The sequence below is a fragment of the Gigantopelta aegis genome, chromosome 7, assembly GCF_016097555.1.
Source record: "Gigantopelta aegis isolate Gae_Host chromosome 7, Gae_host_genome, whole genome shotgun sequence".
Taxonomy (NCBI): domain Eukaryota; kingdom Metazoa; phylum Mollusca; class Gastropoda; order Neomphalida; family Peltospiridae; genus Gigantopelta; species Gigantopelta aegis.
Window position 1 is genome coordinate 22,852,519 of NC_054705.1, and position 18,329 is coordinate 22,870,847.

An 18,329-nucleotide genomic window follows, 5' to 3' on the forward strand; every position below is an offset into this window, starting at 1 on the left:
TTCCAGATTATAAAAGAAAAATTCCAGATTAAATAAAATAAGCATTCCTGATTACGTAGAATAAACATTTCATGTTATAAAATAAACATTCCAGATTATAAAAGAAAAATTCCAGATTACATAAAATAAGCATTCAAGATTACATAGAATAAACATTTCATGTTTTAAAATAGACATTCCAGATTATAAAAGAAAAATTCGAGATTACATAAAATAAGCATTCAAAATTACGTAGAATAATCTGTATAGGATAAACATCCTAGAGAATATTAGATATACGTCTGCAGGTACCTACAATAAACATATCGGAGTACATAGGGAGAAAACAGTCTAATGCTAGGCTCAGACTATCAACTGTCGTGATGATATTGGACAACTGGACAGTTCCATTGTACCAGTGCTCAGACTATCAACTGGATAGTCGTAGAAGTCGTGAGATTGACAATTGTGTTGTAATTACCCACCGGCCTCGGTGGCGTCGAGGTTAGGCCATCGGACTACAAGCTGGTAGGTACAGGGTTCGCAGCCCGGTAATGTCTCCAACCCAGACAGAGTTCTTAAGGGTTCAATGGGTATGTGTAAAGCCACTACACCCTCTTGTTTCTCACTAACCAGTAACCAACTAACAACTAATCCACTGTCCTGGACAGACAGCCCAGATAGCTGAGGTGTGTGCCCAGGACAGCGTGCTTTTATCTTAATTGGATATAAGCACGAAAATAAGTTGAAATGAATGAAATGTAATACCCCATCTCCCAACTTACGACGGGAGCGCACAGATTAATAACTAATTGGTCCATTATTTGTATTTTTGAGAGACTCAGTCTGTTGAGTTGTTTTATTAATTAGTGAAGGTATTGGTAGATGATTGAGCTCAGTGTTTTAAGGTGATCACCTGACTTGCTAAATACATTGTCTATGATTGCCCATAATATATTGTTAGTCATTTAACCTTGGAATACGTTAAGTGTTAGTATATAGATGTTAATGATTATTTAATTACTAAGGAAAATATATATACATAATTTGAAGTTTGTATTCAGCGAGTTGTTAACCTGTTAAAATCCATTGGTTATAAATAAACATTGATGAAGTTGAACATTTCTTGGTGATCTTTTGCCTTCATGTTGGTAAACTGACCATTTACCAGACAGTTTTATTTTTTCTGTGTTGCCGCAATGTCACCTTTTCCACTCACCTTACATATCAAGGGCTAAACATAAGCGGAAAACGTCAAGTAATAAGTTGTTAGTGTTAATTCAATCCAATACTTCACATACTAAGGGTTAATCATAAGTCGAAATATGTCCAACAGCCACGTGTGGTCTTTATCATCAGTCGGTGTTCGTTCTGTTCTAAAACCCTGCAGTGCAGTGACAGGATGGTTACTTCCAGTTGTTAAGCAGACGATCGCCATATTCTTTCTGTCATTGGCAATCGTTAGTGCTAAATCAATCCAGTACTTCCACTGCTTGTCTGGTGGGTCGGGGTTCAAGACGACAATAAGAACTCTGGTACCTCCCATGGGAAGTTCATAAGAACTTATTTCGGTTTTGGCCCCAAAGGCTGCCTCCAGGTTCCTAGTGATGCTCAGCCCTGTGCATGTTTCCAGAATCGTGTGTATACTCTGTGAGGCTTCAGACGTCTCTGTGTTACCTTCATCGTGGAGAATCATCACATCGAAGCCATCAGCATCTTGGTCTTTCGTTGCCCCGTACTTCAGCTCAAAGGCTCTCTTAAACGAGTCGTGCGCCCTCTGCAGTTCATGTCCTTGTAGAATGTGCCGTGCTGTTTCCAAGTAGACCCGGTTCACGAGATCACGAGGAACATCTGCAGCTTGATTCGTACACAGCAGGAGACTCACGCACAGCTTGGCATTGTCGTAGTCTTTAAGTTCAAGGTAGTTTTCAATAAGGCGTATCGATATCTCTGCATTCTTCGTTTCAGCTGGATCTTCTTGGCATAGTTTCTGATAGATATCCAGTGACTTCTTGTGCTTGCCAACGAGCTCGTAGAGGCGAGCCATTTCCTTGAGCTCCGTTGTTTTCTTTGAGGAATCGTACTCACTTTGTAACATATCTGCAATGGTTTTGAACGCATCACTGTATTCGTATCCTGTCATTCCAATACTTGGAATATAAGACACAAGTCTTGCAGCAGTATCTATTGCCGAGGTGAGGAAGAATTTTCCTTCCTTGATTAACGCAGCTTTTTCCTTCTGTGATATTCCCGCCGCTTCACTCTTTCGTAAACAGCAGAGTCCAGTCTGTTCGTAGGCATTGATAGTGAATACTGGTGAATCAGGCGTTTCGTAACTGTCAATTATTTTCCTGAAAATTTTGTCGGCTTCTATATAGTTTTCCAACTGAAGATAAATAAAGCCAAGGTAATTTATTGCTGACATGTTACACCATTGCGATAGTTCAGCCGATGCACGTAAGTGTTCAATAGCGGGTTGTATCAGTGGATCATTATTGGAAAATCTGAAACGCTGGCTTTGGTTTTGTAACCAGAATGGTGAACGTGACGATTGTGATCCAAATGACGTAGTGTTCCTGGAACTCGATACACAACTTCTGCCAGACTGACTAAAGTTGTTTTCGGACATCTTTATTAGGGTCATGGCAAGATGTTGGTGGGCAAAACTGGTTGGCCGACGTTCAATTGCCTTTTCTAGTAATTTTCTAGATTCTTCCAACATTCCAAAATATCGAAAACATTTTCCACTTCTCTCAAGCACAAAAGTGTCGTCTCCACCTAACTTAAGTGCTGACGTACAACAGTACTTTGGCGATAAAATACTGGTTTGGTATTGCACTTTTCTCGCGACATCGACGTTAAATGGTGGATGACGTTTAGTAACCATATGACTTAGTTCTGCAAGTTGAACCCACGCCTTTGCCTTTAATGGTTTGACCGCATTTTCGGCTATTTCTTGCAAAAGCTGGTTACAGCGAACTGTGTATGCTACAATGTCACATACAAATTCCTTTGAACAGCTATTGAGAGTGATTCCGCGTCTTATGGTTAGCGCCTCGCCAAACTTCCACAGATATTCAGACGGATACCTGTCATTGACTGATCTGTATATCTTCACAGCTCTGAAGTAACAGGGAGGAGAAGTACTAGCCAAACAGAACGCTAGTTCCGCCTCCGCCACTGCGTGCATCCATGCATAAGTAGATTCTTTCTTCATTTCCTCAAGCTTCTTGATGCCGTCTTCTGCTGCAGGTAGATCACTCTTGTACAGGAAACGAACACGATTTGCACGTGCTACAATATTTGTCGGGTCTCTCTTGATGACTTCATTATTTTTTTCAAACGCCTGTGCATAATCTTTCAAGAGGAACAGGAGAAATGAAGCAAAGTTATCGTTCCTGTTTTTCTCTATCAAACACATTGTTTCGGTCTTTCTCTGCAGCAGTAGTTTATCAAGAATACCCCTTCGTTTTTTGTTATTTACCAGTTGAATCGGATCAAGTTGAAAGGAATCCGGAAAGGCTTTTAGTCTTTCTTCTATATCCGTAAAACCTGAGCAATCCATGATCTGAAAAATTAAACCAGGAACATAAACAGCGGATAATACTTCTGGTATCAACTTACCATTATTATTCACATGGTAATTTTGAGAAGCGACGTCATAGTATGACGTTGCTTCCCCAGGCCTAGTTCAGACTGTGTAATTTGAAATATGACGTCATTTCATCGTCTCCTTCTAGTTGTAGCTGAAACATTTTGAGTTGGGTCTTGTTATTCGTAAAGAAAACAACAATAATATGGAAAAATAGAAATTATTACACTTGCGTGTGTGTCGTACTGATTTTACGAAACTCGTGTCAGGATTTATGTATTACCATCGCTCTCGCTCGCGCAATACAAAACTCCCGACACTCGTTTCGTAAAATCAGTAGGACACACAAGCTCCTTTAATAATATCTTTATTCTTTTAGAATTCAAAAATTGGTTGATGTTTGTACAAGTAAGAAGCACAGAATCACTGTATAAACGTTGTACGGCTTTAGCAGGAAGTCGTTCAAACATACGTTATTTTCTATGGATAGATGCTGCATAAGTTTAAAAACACTACGATGTCTATATTAGTGCACTTTTATAAACTTCTAGGATCGATCCCCGTCGGTGGACCCACTGAGCTATTTCTCGTTACAGCCAGTGCTCCACAACTGGTGTAACAAAGCCCGTGGTATGTATTATCCTGTATGTGGGATGATACATATAAAAGATCCCTTGCTGCTAGTCGAAAATAGTAGCCCATGAAGTGGCGACAGCGGGTTTCCTCTCTCAATATCTGTGTGGTCCTTAACCATATGTCTGACGCCATATAACCGTAAATAAAATGTGTTGAGTGCGTTGTTAAATAAACCATTTCTTTTTTCTTAGAAGATGTCGCACAATCACTAAAATAATGTACCTGTCCCCAGGCAAGACTAGCAAACACAATTACTCCAAAATGCAGTTGGCTTTAATCAGAATAGTGGGTAAGGAAGGGTTGACAAGCCTACTTAATGTAAAACGTGGTGCTGATTCCAAACATAGTAGTCTTATTGATCCCACTTAAGACAAAATTGCCATTTTTGACCACTTATTGACCAAATATGGCCAAAATCATCTAACTAAAAATACAGTCTAGTAGTGTATATAATAATCTCCTGAAAATTTTACAGTACTATTTTGTGGTCATAGCTCTGGCCAAAGAATAGCCATTATTTGGCCAAAACCATTTATTTTCCATAGATATAGTAATGCAATTGTATTCAGTATGAATAGCAGTATATTCATGAAGCCAAATACAAACAGAAAATACAAAATGGCATTTAATGGTTTTCAAAATTCATTTTTGACCCACAATAATATGCAAAGAGTAGAGAGAAAAACGATATCAAACGCATCGTTATCATGATGCACTACCATCACGGTTACCACCACTGTTCTGTTACATGATATAAGACAACACAATTGGCATCTGACTGCTGGTAAACCAGTGGTATAAGACAACACAATTGGCATCTGACTGCTGGTAAACCAGTGGTATAAGACAACACAATTGGCATCTGACTGCTGGTAAACCAGTGGTATACGACAACACAATTGGCATCTGACTGCTGGTAAACCAGTGGTATAAGACAACACAATTGGCATCTGACTGCTGGAAAACCAGTCGTATAAGACAACACAATTGGCATCTGACTGCTGGTAAACCAGTGGTATAAGACAACACAATTGGCATCTGACTGCTGGAAAACTAGTGGTATAAGACAACACAATTGGCATCTGACTGCTGGTAAACCAGTGGTAGAAAAAGTGCATTAGCTAAAACAAATCTAGCCATGATCTGTGTTCGTGGGTCGAATGGTCTCAGTTAGATGAAAAGAAACATTATTTCTGCAAAGTTTGATGAACATTGTATAACGATTGCCTATACACTGGTTATAGTTATGCCGGCCTCTCAGCTGCAGGACACTATACGAGTATATAGGGGATACTCCCCGAGTGTCTTGTGATATCATAATTTATCAGCACGAGTTGATAAAAGTATGAAATTCCGAGGCTTGCTGACACGAGGGGATATTCTTTTCATCATCCATTATCATTCTTTTCATTTGCGACAATTGTAAACAATGTCAGTATTGTGGGATGAATGTCATTATATTTGGCAGCGGCAGACTCGTTGACTAGCAGAACGACAGTGGCGTGACGTTGCTAATGATAGGTTTAGCGCTGAAACATACACAGCGGCGTAACAAAATAATGTATTGTAATTAAAATTTGATCGATCTAGATTATAAGAAGCGATATCTCCTAGATGAATATCGCAGGGGATATCGCACATTATATTGCCAGCGATATCTCCCACAAAAGCCTTTGATGGATGATAAACTATAATAATGCCTTGGCATTGAGGCTTTCCAGTTTATGTTCTATCATCAGTTAGCTGTTCGGTACCCCTTACACAGGTCAGGGAAAGCTCTTAAAGGGAAATTTCTGAATTTGCTGCAATTTTAAAGATATTATTGACTAACAGAGACTTTTTAACGATTGTAATTATATATCAAATATATTTTTCAGCATAAAATATTAGTGTCTGTATATTAAACGTGTTTCTGATCGTTCTAATATTTGTACTAGGTTAAATTTCATTTTATTTCATAAAATGTTATTTTTTCGTACGTACGAAATTATTTAGAGACAAAATCCACATCGGGCTTCTTACAAATATTAAGACGACCAGAAACATATTGAATATACAGACACTGATATTCTAAACAAGAAAATATATTTAATATGTAAGCTTAATCGTAGAACTATTTTATTAATGGGAAACATCTTACAATGCAGCGAACTCAGGAATGTCACTTTAATGCATTTCTGTCAGCTAAATGTTAAAACCAGGCAAACTTCTGCTGCATGGCTTTATAGTCCAGGCAGAATAATATTTAACCTCACACTAATTGCAACAGAAGGTTTCTCTGAGTTAAGTCTATCTATGATACCACTAGAACATCATATTAAAAGTCTTAATAAATCGGTGCGTGCATTATAATTATGTTTAATTTAATCTCACAGTTTGCAACATTTGCGAAATGGCACGATCAATCTAATGGCGCTCCATAGAAACAAAGGGAGATAAACCACGCTGTCGACAACAGTAGAACTTTCTAAATTAAGTGATTTATTCATCGATACAACGTCGTTATAATTTGAATTTGGAACACATGTTGGTAAGTATATACACATACAACAGTTACACAAAACAATTATAATATAAAAGTACAGAGAAAATTATATATTCTGACATAAACAACCGAATCAACGTTTTAACGTTGACCTTGACCTTGTTTACATATCTGGCGGTGATCTGATCAGCTGCTATACACGTTTGTAAACTAATCAAACGCTGATAATTGCGTTCGTTGTTTTTGTAACACACATACGCATTGATTATAACTATGAAAGGCGGTGAGATGTCATATTTTGTATTAGTAAGTTCACAAATGCATCACGAGAATTATGTCCAAAAAAATGTATGAAAGCCCAAAGGGGACACATTATTGAATTTATCACTTAACTAAATAACCTATCTTACATGCGGTAGTGTTTTCCTAAACCACATTCTATACTCAATAAAATTCATGAAAGGGCCAGTAGACATTTTGGACATATAAATTTAGCTGTATATTAGTTTAACAATGAAGAATTTCCAAACATATACAGGCATCAGGTTCTCTTCAATAACTTGCATAAGCATTGAAAAATAATGGTTCCAGATTCCTAAAGCCGAGTTCTGAAATTTGATAGAAAGCTTCCCCACACAATATCTGCTGGCCCTTAATTTGTTGTATTGAGTATATTTAACAACATTTTTAGATATAGGACATTAATTTAACTTTCTATGACAGCAACAAGCACGTCCGAATGGTAATTGTAAAAGAAGTCTGAGTCTTAACTAATGGATGTGTCTGAAGTTTGTGTAATTTGTAAAGAGACATTAGATGGAAATGCTTCAACAGCAGCAATTCTTGGGGAGAAGCGGAGTGAGAGCATAAATCAAGCAAGTGTTGCATGGAATGACAGTAATACCTCCTCTATACCTGGGCAAAAGGTACACCAAGAATGTAGGCGAAAATACTGCAATCCACAACAAATATCTAAAGATATTAGGCAGCAGTAGCAACAGCATGGTTATGATACAGATAGGAAAAGGCGTGTTCTTCGGTTGAGTGAAGATCAGTTTCACTACGATGCTGACTGTCTCTTTTGTGGCCAACCTGGGGGAAGCAATAGAAAGCATAATGTAATATCAGTGAGGACAATTGAATTCAAGAACAGTGTCCTTGAAGCATGTCGCAGAAGAGGCGATGCTTGGGCAGAGACTGTAGAAGCAAGAATTTGCATGTTCACGACCTCCCTGCTGCAGATGCTATCTACCATCAGGAGTGTAGTGTGAATTTCTGTACGAATAAACAGATACCAACAGTTCATCAAACAAGTGAAGCATGCCTCAAAAAGGCAAAGGTGGGACGCCCACAAGCCGATGAAAGGACAGATGCCTTCCTTGAAGTTGCTAGTTTCCTGGAAGAAAACGATGATGAACAGATCACTATTAATGATCTAATTAACCGTATGGAACATAATATAGCCAATTCAGAACATGAAGCATACGCCTACATGCACATGAAAAGCAAACTCCATGAACACTTTGGAAGCAGGATTATGCAAACTGAGATTAATGGCAAATCCAATGTGGTTACATTCAGGACTAAAGCTGCCACTGTGATCCAAGAGTTTTACAATCAAAGTAAATCAGTCGATTTGAACACAGAGAAGCTAAAAATGGTACAAACGACTGTCAAGCTCATCAAAGATGACATCAAAGCGGTTGAAACATCAGCAGAGTTCTACCCGGCATTTGAAACGTTTCAATCTGAAGATGACTGTATCGAGTCCTTCCCGAAACGCTCAGTTTTCCTGGAAGGACTTTTTGTTGGGAAATCTGTCAAGATGAAAGTTGCTGTCATTGGACAAGCAATAATGCAAGCTTCCCGACCACGTGTTCTGTTGGCACCATTGCAGATTGGATTAGGCGTGCAGCTACACCATCATTTCGCATCTCGTTTCTTAATTGACTCTCTTCACAAGCATGGATTCTGTTGTTCTTATCAAGAGATTTGCGAGTTTGAACGAAATGCAGCCTTATCCTATGGCACGGACATCCCTGACTTCACAGGTCAATTTGTTCAGTATGTTGCTGACAATGTGGACCACAATATCCGAACACTTGATGGCCATGGTACCTTCCACGGTATGGGGATAATAGCTGCCATAACACCTGGAACCAAAGCTAGCAAACCAGTTCGCAGAGTAAAAGTCACACCCAGTGACATATCAAAGGTTGGACAAATTCAGATAAGATATCACAGAGAAGAACGTCAAGGGCTCACTGCAGTTGCTTACCAAAAGCTTTACGAGATAAAGGCACATGATCCAACAGCTAATCTTGATATTCTGTGGAAGGCTTCCATAATGTTTGGATCACCAAGGCCATCTTGGTCTGGCATGATGCAGAAGTCGCATCAAGGAGTTCACCCTGGCAAGTCATCTGTGATGTTTCTCCCAATGATCGACATGAGTGCTAGTGATGTTACATGCATTTACTCAACACTGGAGTTTATCACTTCGCATGCACACCAATATAATGTGACACCAATTGTAACATTTGACCAACCACTGTGGTGGAAAGCTCTCAACATTATCGATGAGGAACCTGTAACAAGCAAGTTGCATGATATTGTCCTGCGCTTAGGTGGCTTTCATACACAAATGAGCTTTCTTGGATGTGTTGGGCACCTCATGGCTGCATCTGGACTACAGCAAGTACTAGAATTAATCTATGCACCTAATGTAGTTGTACACATCCTTTCCGGTAAAGCAATTGCTCGAGCAGTTCGAGCACACCTCATTGTTGATGCTGCCCTCAATGCACTGGTGATATCCAACACATTCAATGTATCTCTACCAAGTTGGCTTGACGATCTGGATGACAGAGGTTTTCGAGGTACTGAAACATTGGAGACTGAGGAAGGCAGACGTGAAGCGACTGGTGCACACATGTCTAGCAACCCTGACATGCAGAAAGTTTGTGACCTCTATGACAATCTTATGGAAGGTACAATGTCAGCAGCTGAAGTTTGCCACGCAGACGTGGTGTCCAGAATCAACAATCTTCTTGAAAAAAATACTGAAACCTTAAAGAACTCTTCTAGGACTGCTACACTCTGGTTGCAGTATATGGATATGGTGGATATCCTATGCATGTTTGTATGAGCTGAGTGTACTGGCAATTGGGCACTGCATCTTCATGCTGTTTCCGAAATGCTACCATATATGGCCGCATCTGGACATAACCAATATACAAAATCTGCACGTGTATATCTGCAACGGATGTCCAACCTTCGAGGTGAATTTCCAGATGTCCACCAACACTTCGAGAACGGCATGCATGTGGTTAGACAGAGTGATCGTCTATGGGCTGGCTTGTCATCAGATCTGATAATAGAGCAAGTGCTAATGAGAAGCATGAAGACCAGTGGGGGCCTTACGAGGGGACGAGGCATGACTGAGCAACAGCGACTGACGTGGCTGATGTCGATGCCGGCTTGTGGTGAAGTGAACAGTGTGATGCAAGAATTGACAAGGATAAGCTACGACACAGGAGAGCAGAACAAGGACATGACAAAAGCGAGACAATCCCGTGATTGGAAGGACACCCTGTCTGTTCTCGAGAATCTCAAGGAAAGGAGCCCTTTCAGTGATGATCAGACCCTCCGCAACATCTTCACAGGAGTACATGCCCACAGCACTGTCAACGTCGACAAGGCAAAGACTGTTGGAAAGTCAATTCTGGATGGTATGGATGGGGAAATTGTTGCAGAGTATACCTTCAAGCGGAAACACCAGGTTGTCACACTAGATACCAAGTCAACGGTTAAGATAGACGGCGAATCAGTGCAGATTGACCCACAGCTCCTTTTCCAGCGACTGACAATAGCTGCAAAGACCTCAAAGGATCTTGAGGATGTCTTCAAATATGAATTGTGTACTCACCCACCAGCCCTCTTTGATCCCAATCTACTTCTTCGACAACCACAGAAGCCAGTTCTTGCCGATGCCATTTGGGCTGTTCTTACCCCAGATGACACAAGTATTACTGGTGAAATTCCATATGTGTTGGATGGTGGAGCACTCATCCAGCGCATCCCATGGACACTAGGGGCCACATACCTGGACATATGCCATGTCTAAACTGAGTATGTTACAAGAAAATATGGAGAAGCGGTTATTGTGTTCGATGGCTATGATGGAACATCAACAAAAGACATGACTCACCAAAGGCGAACTAAAGGCAAAGTTGGAGAAACCGTCACATTTGCAAGGATATGCATATCACGATGACCAAGGAACAATTTCTTGCCAACAGCATGAATAAGCAACGATTTATCAACATGCTAAGCGAGGAACTAGTGAAAGCAAACTGCCATACACATCATGCTCCTGGAGATGCCGACCTCCTCATCACTAAAAAAACTGTGGAATCTGCTACACTTTCAGACACGGTATTGGTCGGTGATGACACAGACCTGCTGATCCTGCTTTGCTACCATGCCTGTCTCGACTCTCACAACATATTCTTCCGACCTGAACCAAAGACCACCAAACATCATCGTGTTTGGAACATAAAAGCTGTCAAAGTACAGCTAGGTGCAGATGTATGTAATCATATCCTCTTCCTTCACGCCATTCTGGGATGTGACACAACCTCGCGCCTATATGGAATTGGAAAGGGATTGTCCCTAAGAAAATTTAAGACAAGCCACCACTTTCGTGAGCAAGCAAAAGTGTTCGATGAAGAGTCAGCTTCCCAAGAAGCCATATGTGCTGCTGGAGAACAAATCCTGGTGAGTTTGTATGGTGGGAAAACTGAAGACACGCTGAACTCTCTGCGATACAAACGATTTTGCGAGAAGGTTGCATGCAGTAGTACTTCCCATGTCCAACCACAGAGTTTGCCACCTACATCAGATGCTGCGAAGTACCACAGTCTTCGTGTGTATTGCCAGATACAGCAGTGGAAGGGCTTTGATGATGGAATTTCATCAACAGAATGGGGATGGAGTGAGAGTAATGGTGGACTTATTCCTGTACAGAAAGACCTGCCCCCAGCCCCACAAGAACTCCTTCGTGTAATCAGATGTAACTGTAAGAGTGACTGTGGTAGTCCGAGATGTACCTGCAAAAAACATGACGTGGCGTGCTCTCCAGCATGTGGCAACTGTCGTGGATCTGGTTGCAGTAACTCAAGTGGGCTTCTATTAGACGAAGATGACGAAAACAACGCAATGTACATGTGACTTAATTGTGAGCAGCTGAAAAGGTCTCAGGATAGTGATGAGCTACTGGTGCTGTATGGAAATCTATTGGTTCATGGTTTTGATGGCTATGAAGTAAAACCACTTCAATCAATACAAAAGTATGTATCATTATTGTGTATGAACTATATACATAAAGCTATAACAGAAAGTTTGAATTCAAATAGCTAATAGTTGAAACACCAGAAATTCAAGTAAAGTAGCAAGAGCACTGAAAATGTACAAAACATTGGGTTAGGGCCGATTATATGTACTTTCCGCTTCCAAGATGCCTCAATACTCTGACTTGTTTGTACGTGTTAAAGAGGACATCTTATATACAAACAGTGGAGCTACTTTCTGTAGCAATTTATGTGAGTTGCACGTATGATTGGATTGTTTAAATCTGATTTTTTTTAAAATAAGAAATCTAGTAACCATTTCCAAAATGGCCGCCATGGAAGGAATTTACGTTGGCTCCATATCTTGAAATTCTTAATATTCAGTCATTATCTGTTTGGGGGCCAAGCTTCATGCTTCTAACACATTTAGTAAGTATTTTAGTGCATCATTTCCGCGATACTAGTATTTCTCGAAAATGAATTTTAAAAATAGCCGCCATCTTGGATTTTATCGCTTTCTGATTGGTCGATTTTCTAAAAAAAATTAGTGTAGTAATGTGCACACCTCAACAAGCATAAAACCACCCAAAAGAATGCTTGTAGCAATGTACAGACAAATCTACTAAAATGCACAGAAAGTTGTATGAGGGTGGGGTAACGCAGGACCGATTTAAAATACTTTCCCCTTGCAGGATTCATTAAGACTTTTTATATGTTAAAGAGGACATATTAATGTATATAAAACAGTTGAAATACTTTTTGTTGCAATTTGTGTGAGGTTTGACCTATATATCGCTCAAAATGCCTGGACTATTATATCTCAATAATGTTTGCTTTTTATCTGTTCTGAGCACGATGATGTCTTTTCAGCACAGTAATGTTAATAACAGCTGGTAAAAATTGTACATACATTCAGAAATGCATTTCAAGTTGTCTTAATCTAATTACAGCTTGTGACGGTACATGCTCTTATTTGTTTGTGCGATTTTAATTGTGTTAGAGGGCCATGTGCAGTTTATTGCCCGTAGCCCAGGTGGGCAACTTGTTACGTAATACTTCGCGCGATCGGACATTCCAATATGCACTTAGTCCAGCTGTGGAGGCCATGTGGCGAGTAGTTACGTAATACCTCTGCGAGTGCGGGTTTTACAACCGTGATTTGGCGACGATGGCGTCAGTAAGTCTGACGATCAGAGAGAAATATACCGACTCTAGTAGAGTTGGAATATGAGATGATACGTGAGGTACCGCCTTGTACCCCGAGGCAAAATCCTGATTTATAATAAATAGCTAGTGTTTTAGAGATACCGAGAGAACCAGAATAGGAAGGCTCCGAGGGAACGTAGTCCGTTGGACTTTGGTAAATATTTTTATTTCTGCTCTGTGTATAACCTTGATGTGATTGATGTGACTTTAAATATTTTAATACTGTATTATACCAATATTCTTTAGACAGTGTCTTCGGTCATCTGACGAAGTAAATCGTAGACTTCTTGTTCTAACATTATATGAGTATTTGGTAATATAAAGCTTAGCCAGTCATCCTAGTGGACCTAGGTAAACTGTAGGTTATTGTCTTTATTGTAATCGGTACCAGTATTAATTTTGTGTTACAAGGTTACTGAATGAGTAGTTAAGGGTTAATTAAAAATTAACCAGTTAGGAATAGAGCTGTAATTCCTTTATTAATTAAGTTCCCCTGGAAGCGTTTCTAAATTATCACACGTTACTGAACGAGTAGTAAGGGTTAATTAAAAATTAACCAGTTAGAAATGGTGTTGTAATTCCTTTATTAATTAACTTCTCCTGGAAGCGTTTCTCAATTATCACACGTGTGGGTGTGGTGTAACGGTGAAGTGATTCGCATATTGTGTAACTAGACACCTAGAGATTAACTAATTAAGTGATCAGTTCTGGGTTGTTATTATTGCTGTTATTAATTAACTACTACGGCTGTACATTTGTCAGCGTAGATTAATACAGATTCCAAAGTGTATTGTGTTTTGTTGTGTTTCTAGTGAGCTAAACGTGCTATAAATATATATACTTTATATAAGATCGTATCTCTGATCAAACCTAGAGACGAGCCATACTAGGGTTTAACAGCCTGTTACAGAGAGATCTAATAGATATACAGTTAGGAGAGATATTTTGATAATCGTGTTTTATTCAGTTACGGGAATTATAGAATCCCCGTGACAGAGCTTAACATTCCATTGATTTTGAAGTGAAATGTTTAGAGGTTGGCATGTTTATATTTAATTTGTGCCTGCGTATTTTGGGAATACGTATTTTGAACACACACTTTTCATCATCTCAACTTAGGTGCAGTCTAAAGCCCTGTATGTGTGTCGAACATATGAAATTGCTCTTGCTACTGGAAGAGACAAGTGATAGCTATGCATATGTGGTTTAACCCCAGGATTCTGCCCAATCATGACTGTCACCAGAGTGGTTGAAATAGAATATTAAGCATCCATGACGACCTATGAAAGTTTCTGTAATAACAGCCGTGTACAGCTGTGGGGAAACTATATTGATATGGCTAGTGTCTACGTCCTTTCGTTAATAGGGTTGTATGAACACAACGTGTGGATATCTTTCAGCTTCTATACTTGGTGAAATTAATTCCATTTTGTTTTACTTCAAATGAGTACAGTCATGTACGCACTGTATGCTTGTACTATCTGAGATATTTTAATCTGGATATCACCCATGTTGCTATTGGTTAGCTCTTATGGCTAAAACCAGTTTACAGGAATGTTAAATATACCTTTATCTGTTACAATTATGAGATGGACAAACAATTTAAGTTTGGATTATATGTGAAAGGCATAAAAGCAAATCTTACATCCACAGTGGTAAACGCGTTATGTCCTACACGATTCAGATATTCCCTAAAACTGTTTATTTTATTTATTAATACATGTAATTCGATACCTATTGTAACACAACAATAAGTTATTGTTTCTTCAATATCAGTGACGTCTCTATAAAACAGCTTTGTTGGGATATGCAGAACGCAATAAGGCAATGGGGTACCCGGATTTAAAAATTAAGATCCCTCGCTAATGCTGCTGCTACTACTACTATTACTGTTACATAGGTGTAGAATTCGGGTGAGGGGCAGCTTACGACCCCCACCCCCAGTTCAAAGGGGATCTCGATATGGATTTAAAAGAATATATATATATATATATATATATATATATATATATATATTGCTTTAAAATTGGATAAACTCTGCATGCATGCATACAAACACACACACACACACACACACACACACACACACACACACACACACACACACACACACACACACACACACACACACAAAATTAAATGTGTAACTTTCACGTCGATAAATGGTAATTGGGGGTCCATGCACGAAAATGTGAAAATTGCCAGCATTGATAGTGGTACAACGTCGCCTCATGCACTGAACGTGACCGATGTGGTGGTAGTGTCATGGTGTGGGCTGGAATTCATGACATCGGACAAAACAACCTCGTTTTCATCATTCATCGGAATCTGAATGCTCAGCATTACAGTTACGAAATCATCACACCAGTTCTCATTCCGTTCATGCATAAGTATCCAGTCTTTTTGTTTCAACAGGACAATACACGCCAGCATTCAGCCAGACTAACGACTGCACGTCTTCAAAAATACAATATTGAGATACTAAACTAGCTTGCAGGACTACCCGACTCGTTCTCTGGTGTGCAGGTATGGGATTTGTTAGGTCGTACGGTGTGAGAGAACCACGCGCATATTCACAACGTCCACAACATGCTTTAACTCGTGAACGGATCTCTATCACTATTCCAAAAATCCACCGTCTCGTCGGAAGCATGAGCCGACGTGGTACCGCTGTCGACACGCTCAAACATGCCACGGTGCTCAGACATGTTACTTACAATGTTCACATTTTCGTGTATGGATCCCCAAGCACCATTTAATGAAGTGACAGTTACACATTTCATGTTGTGTTGCAAATCTCCTGTTGCGTATACCTACAAAAGATTGCTCAATTAAATTCAGTGTCTGCTTTCATTTTGTAAGTTACGAGTTTTATTGTCTTATATTAAGCACATTTACCAAATTGCTAAACTTTTTGGGGTAAGTATATTATTATATATCTACTACACCACTGCTAGTAGATACTGCTGCTGTTACTTCTGCTACTATTACTGCTGCCGCTACTGCTGTCACTACTACTACTACCACTACTACCACTACTAGAGATAACTGGTAGTTATAGTACTGATAGTAGTAGTAACAGCAGTAGTAGAAGCAGTAGTAACAGCAGTAGTAGCAGCAGTAGTAACAGCAGTAGTAACAGCAGTAGTAGAAGCAGTAGTAGAAGCAGTAGTAGAAGCAGTAGTAACAGCAGTAGTAACAGCAGTAGTAGAAGCAGTAGTAACAGCAGTAGTAACAGCAGTAGTAACAGCAGTAGTAGAAGCAGTAGTAACAGCAGTAGTAGAAGCAGTAGTAAAAGCAGTAGTAGAAGCAGTAGTAGAAGCAGTAGTAACAGCAGTAGTAACAGCAGTAGTAACAGCAGTAGTAGAAGCAGTAGTAGAAGCAGCAGTAGTAGAAGCAGTAGTAACGGCAGTAGTAGAAGCAGTAGTAACGGCAGTAGTAGAAGCAGTAGAAGAAGCAGTAGAAGTAGTAGAAGCAGTAGTAGAAGCAGTAGTAGAAGCAGTAGTAGAAGTAGTAGTAGAAGCAGTAGTAACAGCGGTAATAGAAGCAGTAGTAGAACAGCAGTAGTAGAAGCAGTAGTAACAGTAGAAGAAGCAGTAGTAACAGCAGTAGTAGAAGCAGTAGTAACAGTAGAAGAAGCAGTAGTAACAGCAGTAGTGAAAGCAGTAGTAGAAGCAGTAGTTATAGTTGTAATTAGTAATAGTAGCAGCTGTAGTAGTAGTAGTAGTAGTAGTAGTAGTAGTAGTAGTAATAGCAGTAGCAGTAGTAGCAGCAGTAATAATAGTAGTTGTAGTAGTAGTAGTAGTAGTAGTAGTAGTAGCAGCAGCAGCAGCAGTAGTAATAGTACTAGTTGTTGTTGTCGTTGTTGTAGAAGCAGTAGAATTTGTTTTAATAATAGTACTCTTTCCGATTAGCAACAAGGGATCTTTTGTATGCACCATCCCACAAACAGGATAGTACATACCACGGTCTTTGATATACCAGTCATTTCAGAACAAAAATGTGTATGTATATGCATATGTATATGTATATGTATGTGTGTGTATATGTATATATATATATATATATATATACAGATATATATAGTGACGTAGGGCCACCCCCGCCCCCACATACACCCCATCCCACCCACCCCACACACGCTGTAGATATCATTCCTACGAATGTGTATTCAAAGTACAACAAAACGTATATTATAGGAAAACAGCTTTCGGTTGCTAAGATACATAGCTTTACGCCAAACGGCTATATAGTGTTTCAAACGATTTACTACGCATCTGTGCATGGGTTACAACTAATATTGTGGTTAGAATTATAAACAAAATACATGGTGAAAAGGTTTCAGGCTAGCTCATTTTACACCCCCACCCCGCCCCCATCTCGTACGCTTGTACTAAGATAGTAGAATTGTACAACACATTCTACAACACATTTACTAGTATTCATTCGATCGACACAGTCAAATAGGCGCTCAGGATATCAGTCTTTGATATACAGACTTACTTACATTTATGTTGTATTGATCAGTGACGAATATAGCCTAGAAAAAATCCGCAAATAGCCCAATAAATAAACGAAACCAACTTGATATAACGCATTCATTAATACCAAAACGAAAAGTTGGGAATTTTCAGAAACGCTCACGTGATTACATAAATAGGTTAAGTTCAGTGAACTTCGACCTATATTTCACATTCTCCGATCGAAATGCAGCCGACGGTGACGGGAATGTTTACATCGGCGTACGGGCTCTCATTTTTGTAGGGAGGCAGGCTGATTTTTACCCGAATTAAACGAAAATGCCCGAATCATGATAACAACATTTATTCATATGAGTATTACTGCCAAACAGCTATATAGGGTTGCAAACGAACCACTAAGCATTTTTAAGTGGATTATAACTAACATTGTCGGTAGAATGATGGAAATACATGGTAAAAAGTTTTCAAGGAAGCTCATTTTGCCTGAATATCTCAAATTGTTTTTGCCCGAATTTGAGGGTGCCGCACCCCCCACTCCACTTCCCAACCACCCACCCCACCCCCACCCACTCCACCCCACCCCACCCACTCCACCCCAC

The 18,329-nt window shown here is 39.6% G+C and overlaps 2 protein-coding genes across 2 annotated transcripts; one reads left to right on the forward strand and one right to left on the reverse strand.

Moving 5' to 3' along the window:
* Positions 1-623: 623 nt before the first annotated feature.
* Positions 624-17,880, reverse strand: LOC121377450. The gene is made up of 2 exons (XM_041505436.1): positions 17,757-17,880; positions 624-3,547 (listed from the first exon to the last, which is right to left on the reverse strand). The coding sequence occupies exon 2, from the start codon at positions 3,542-3,544 to the stop codon at positions 1,280-1,282; it is 2,265 nt and encodes a 754-aa protein (XP_041361370.1). The 5' UTR covers positions 3,545-3,547; positions 17,757-17,880; the 3' UTR covers positions 624-1,279.
* Positions 9,958-10,818, forward strand: LOC121377973. The gene has a single exon (XM_041506069.1). It carries the CDS (start codon positions 9,958-9,960, stop codon positions 10,816-10,818), a length of 861 nt encoding a protein of 286 aa, XP_041362003.1.
* Positions 17,881-18,329: the final 449 nt, after the last annotated feature.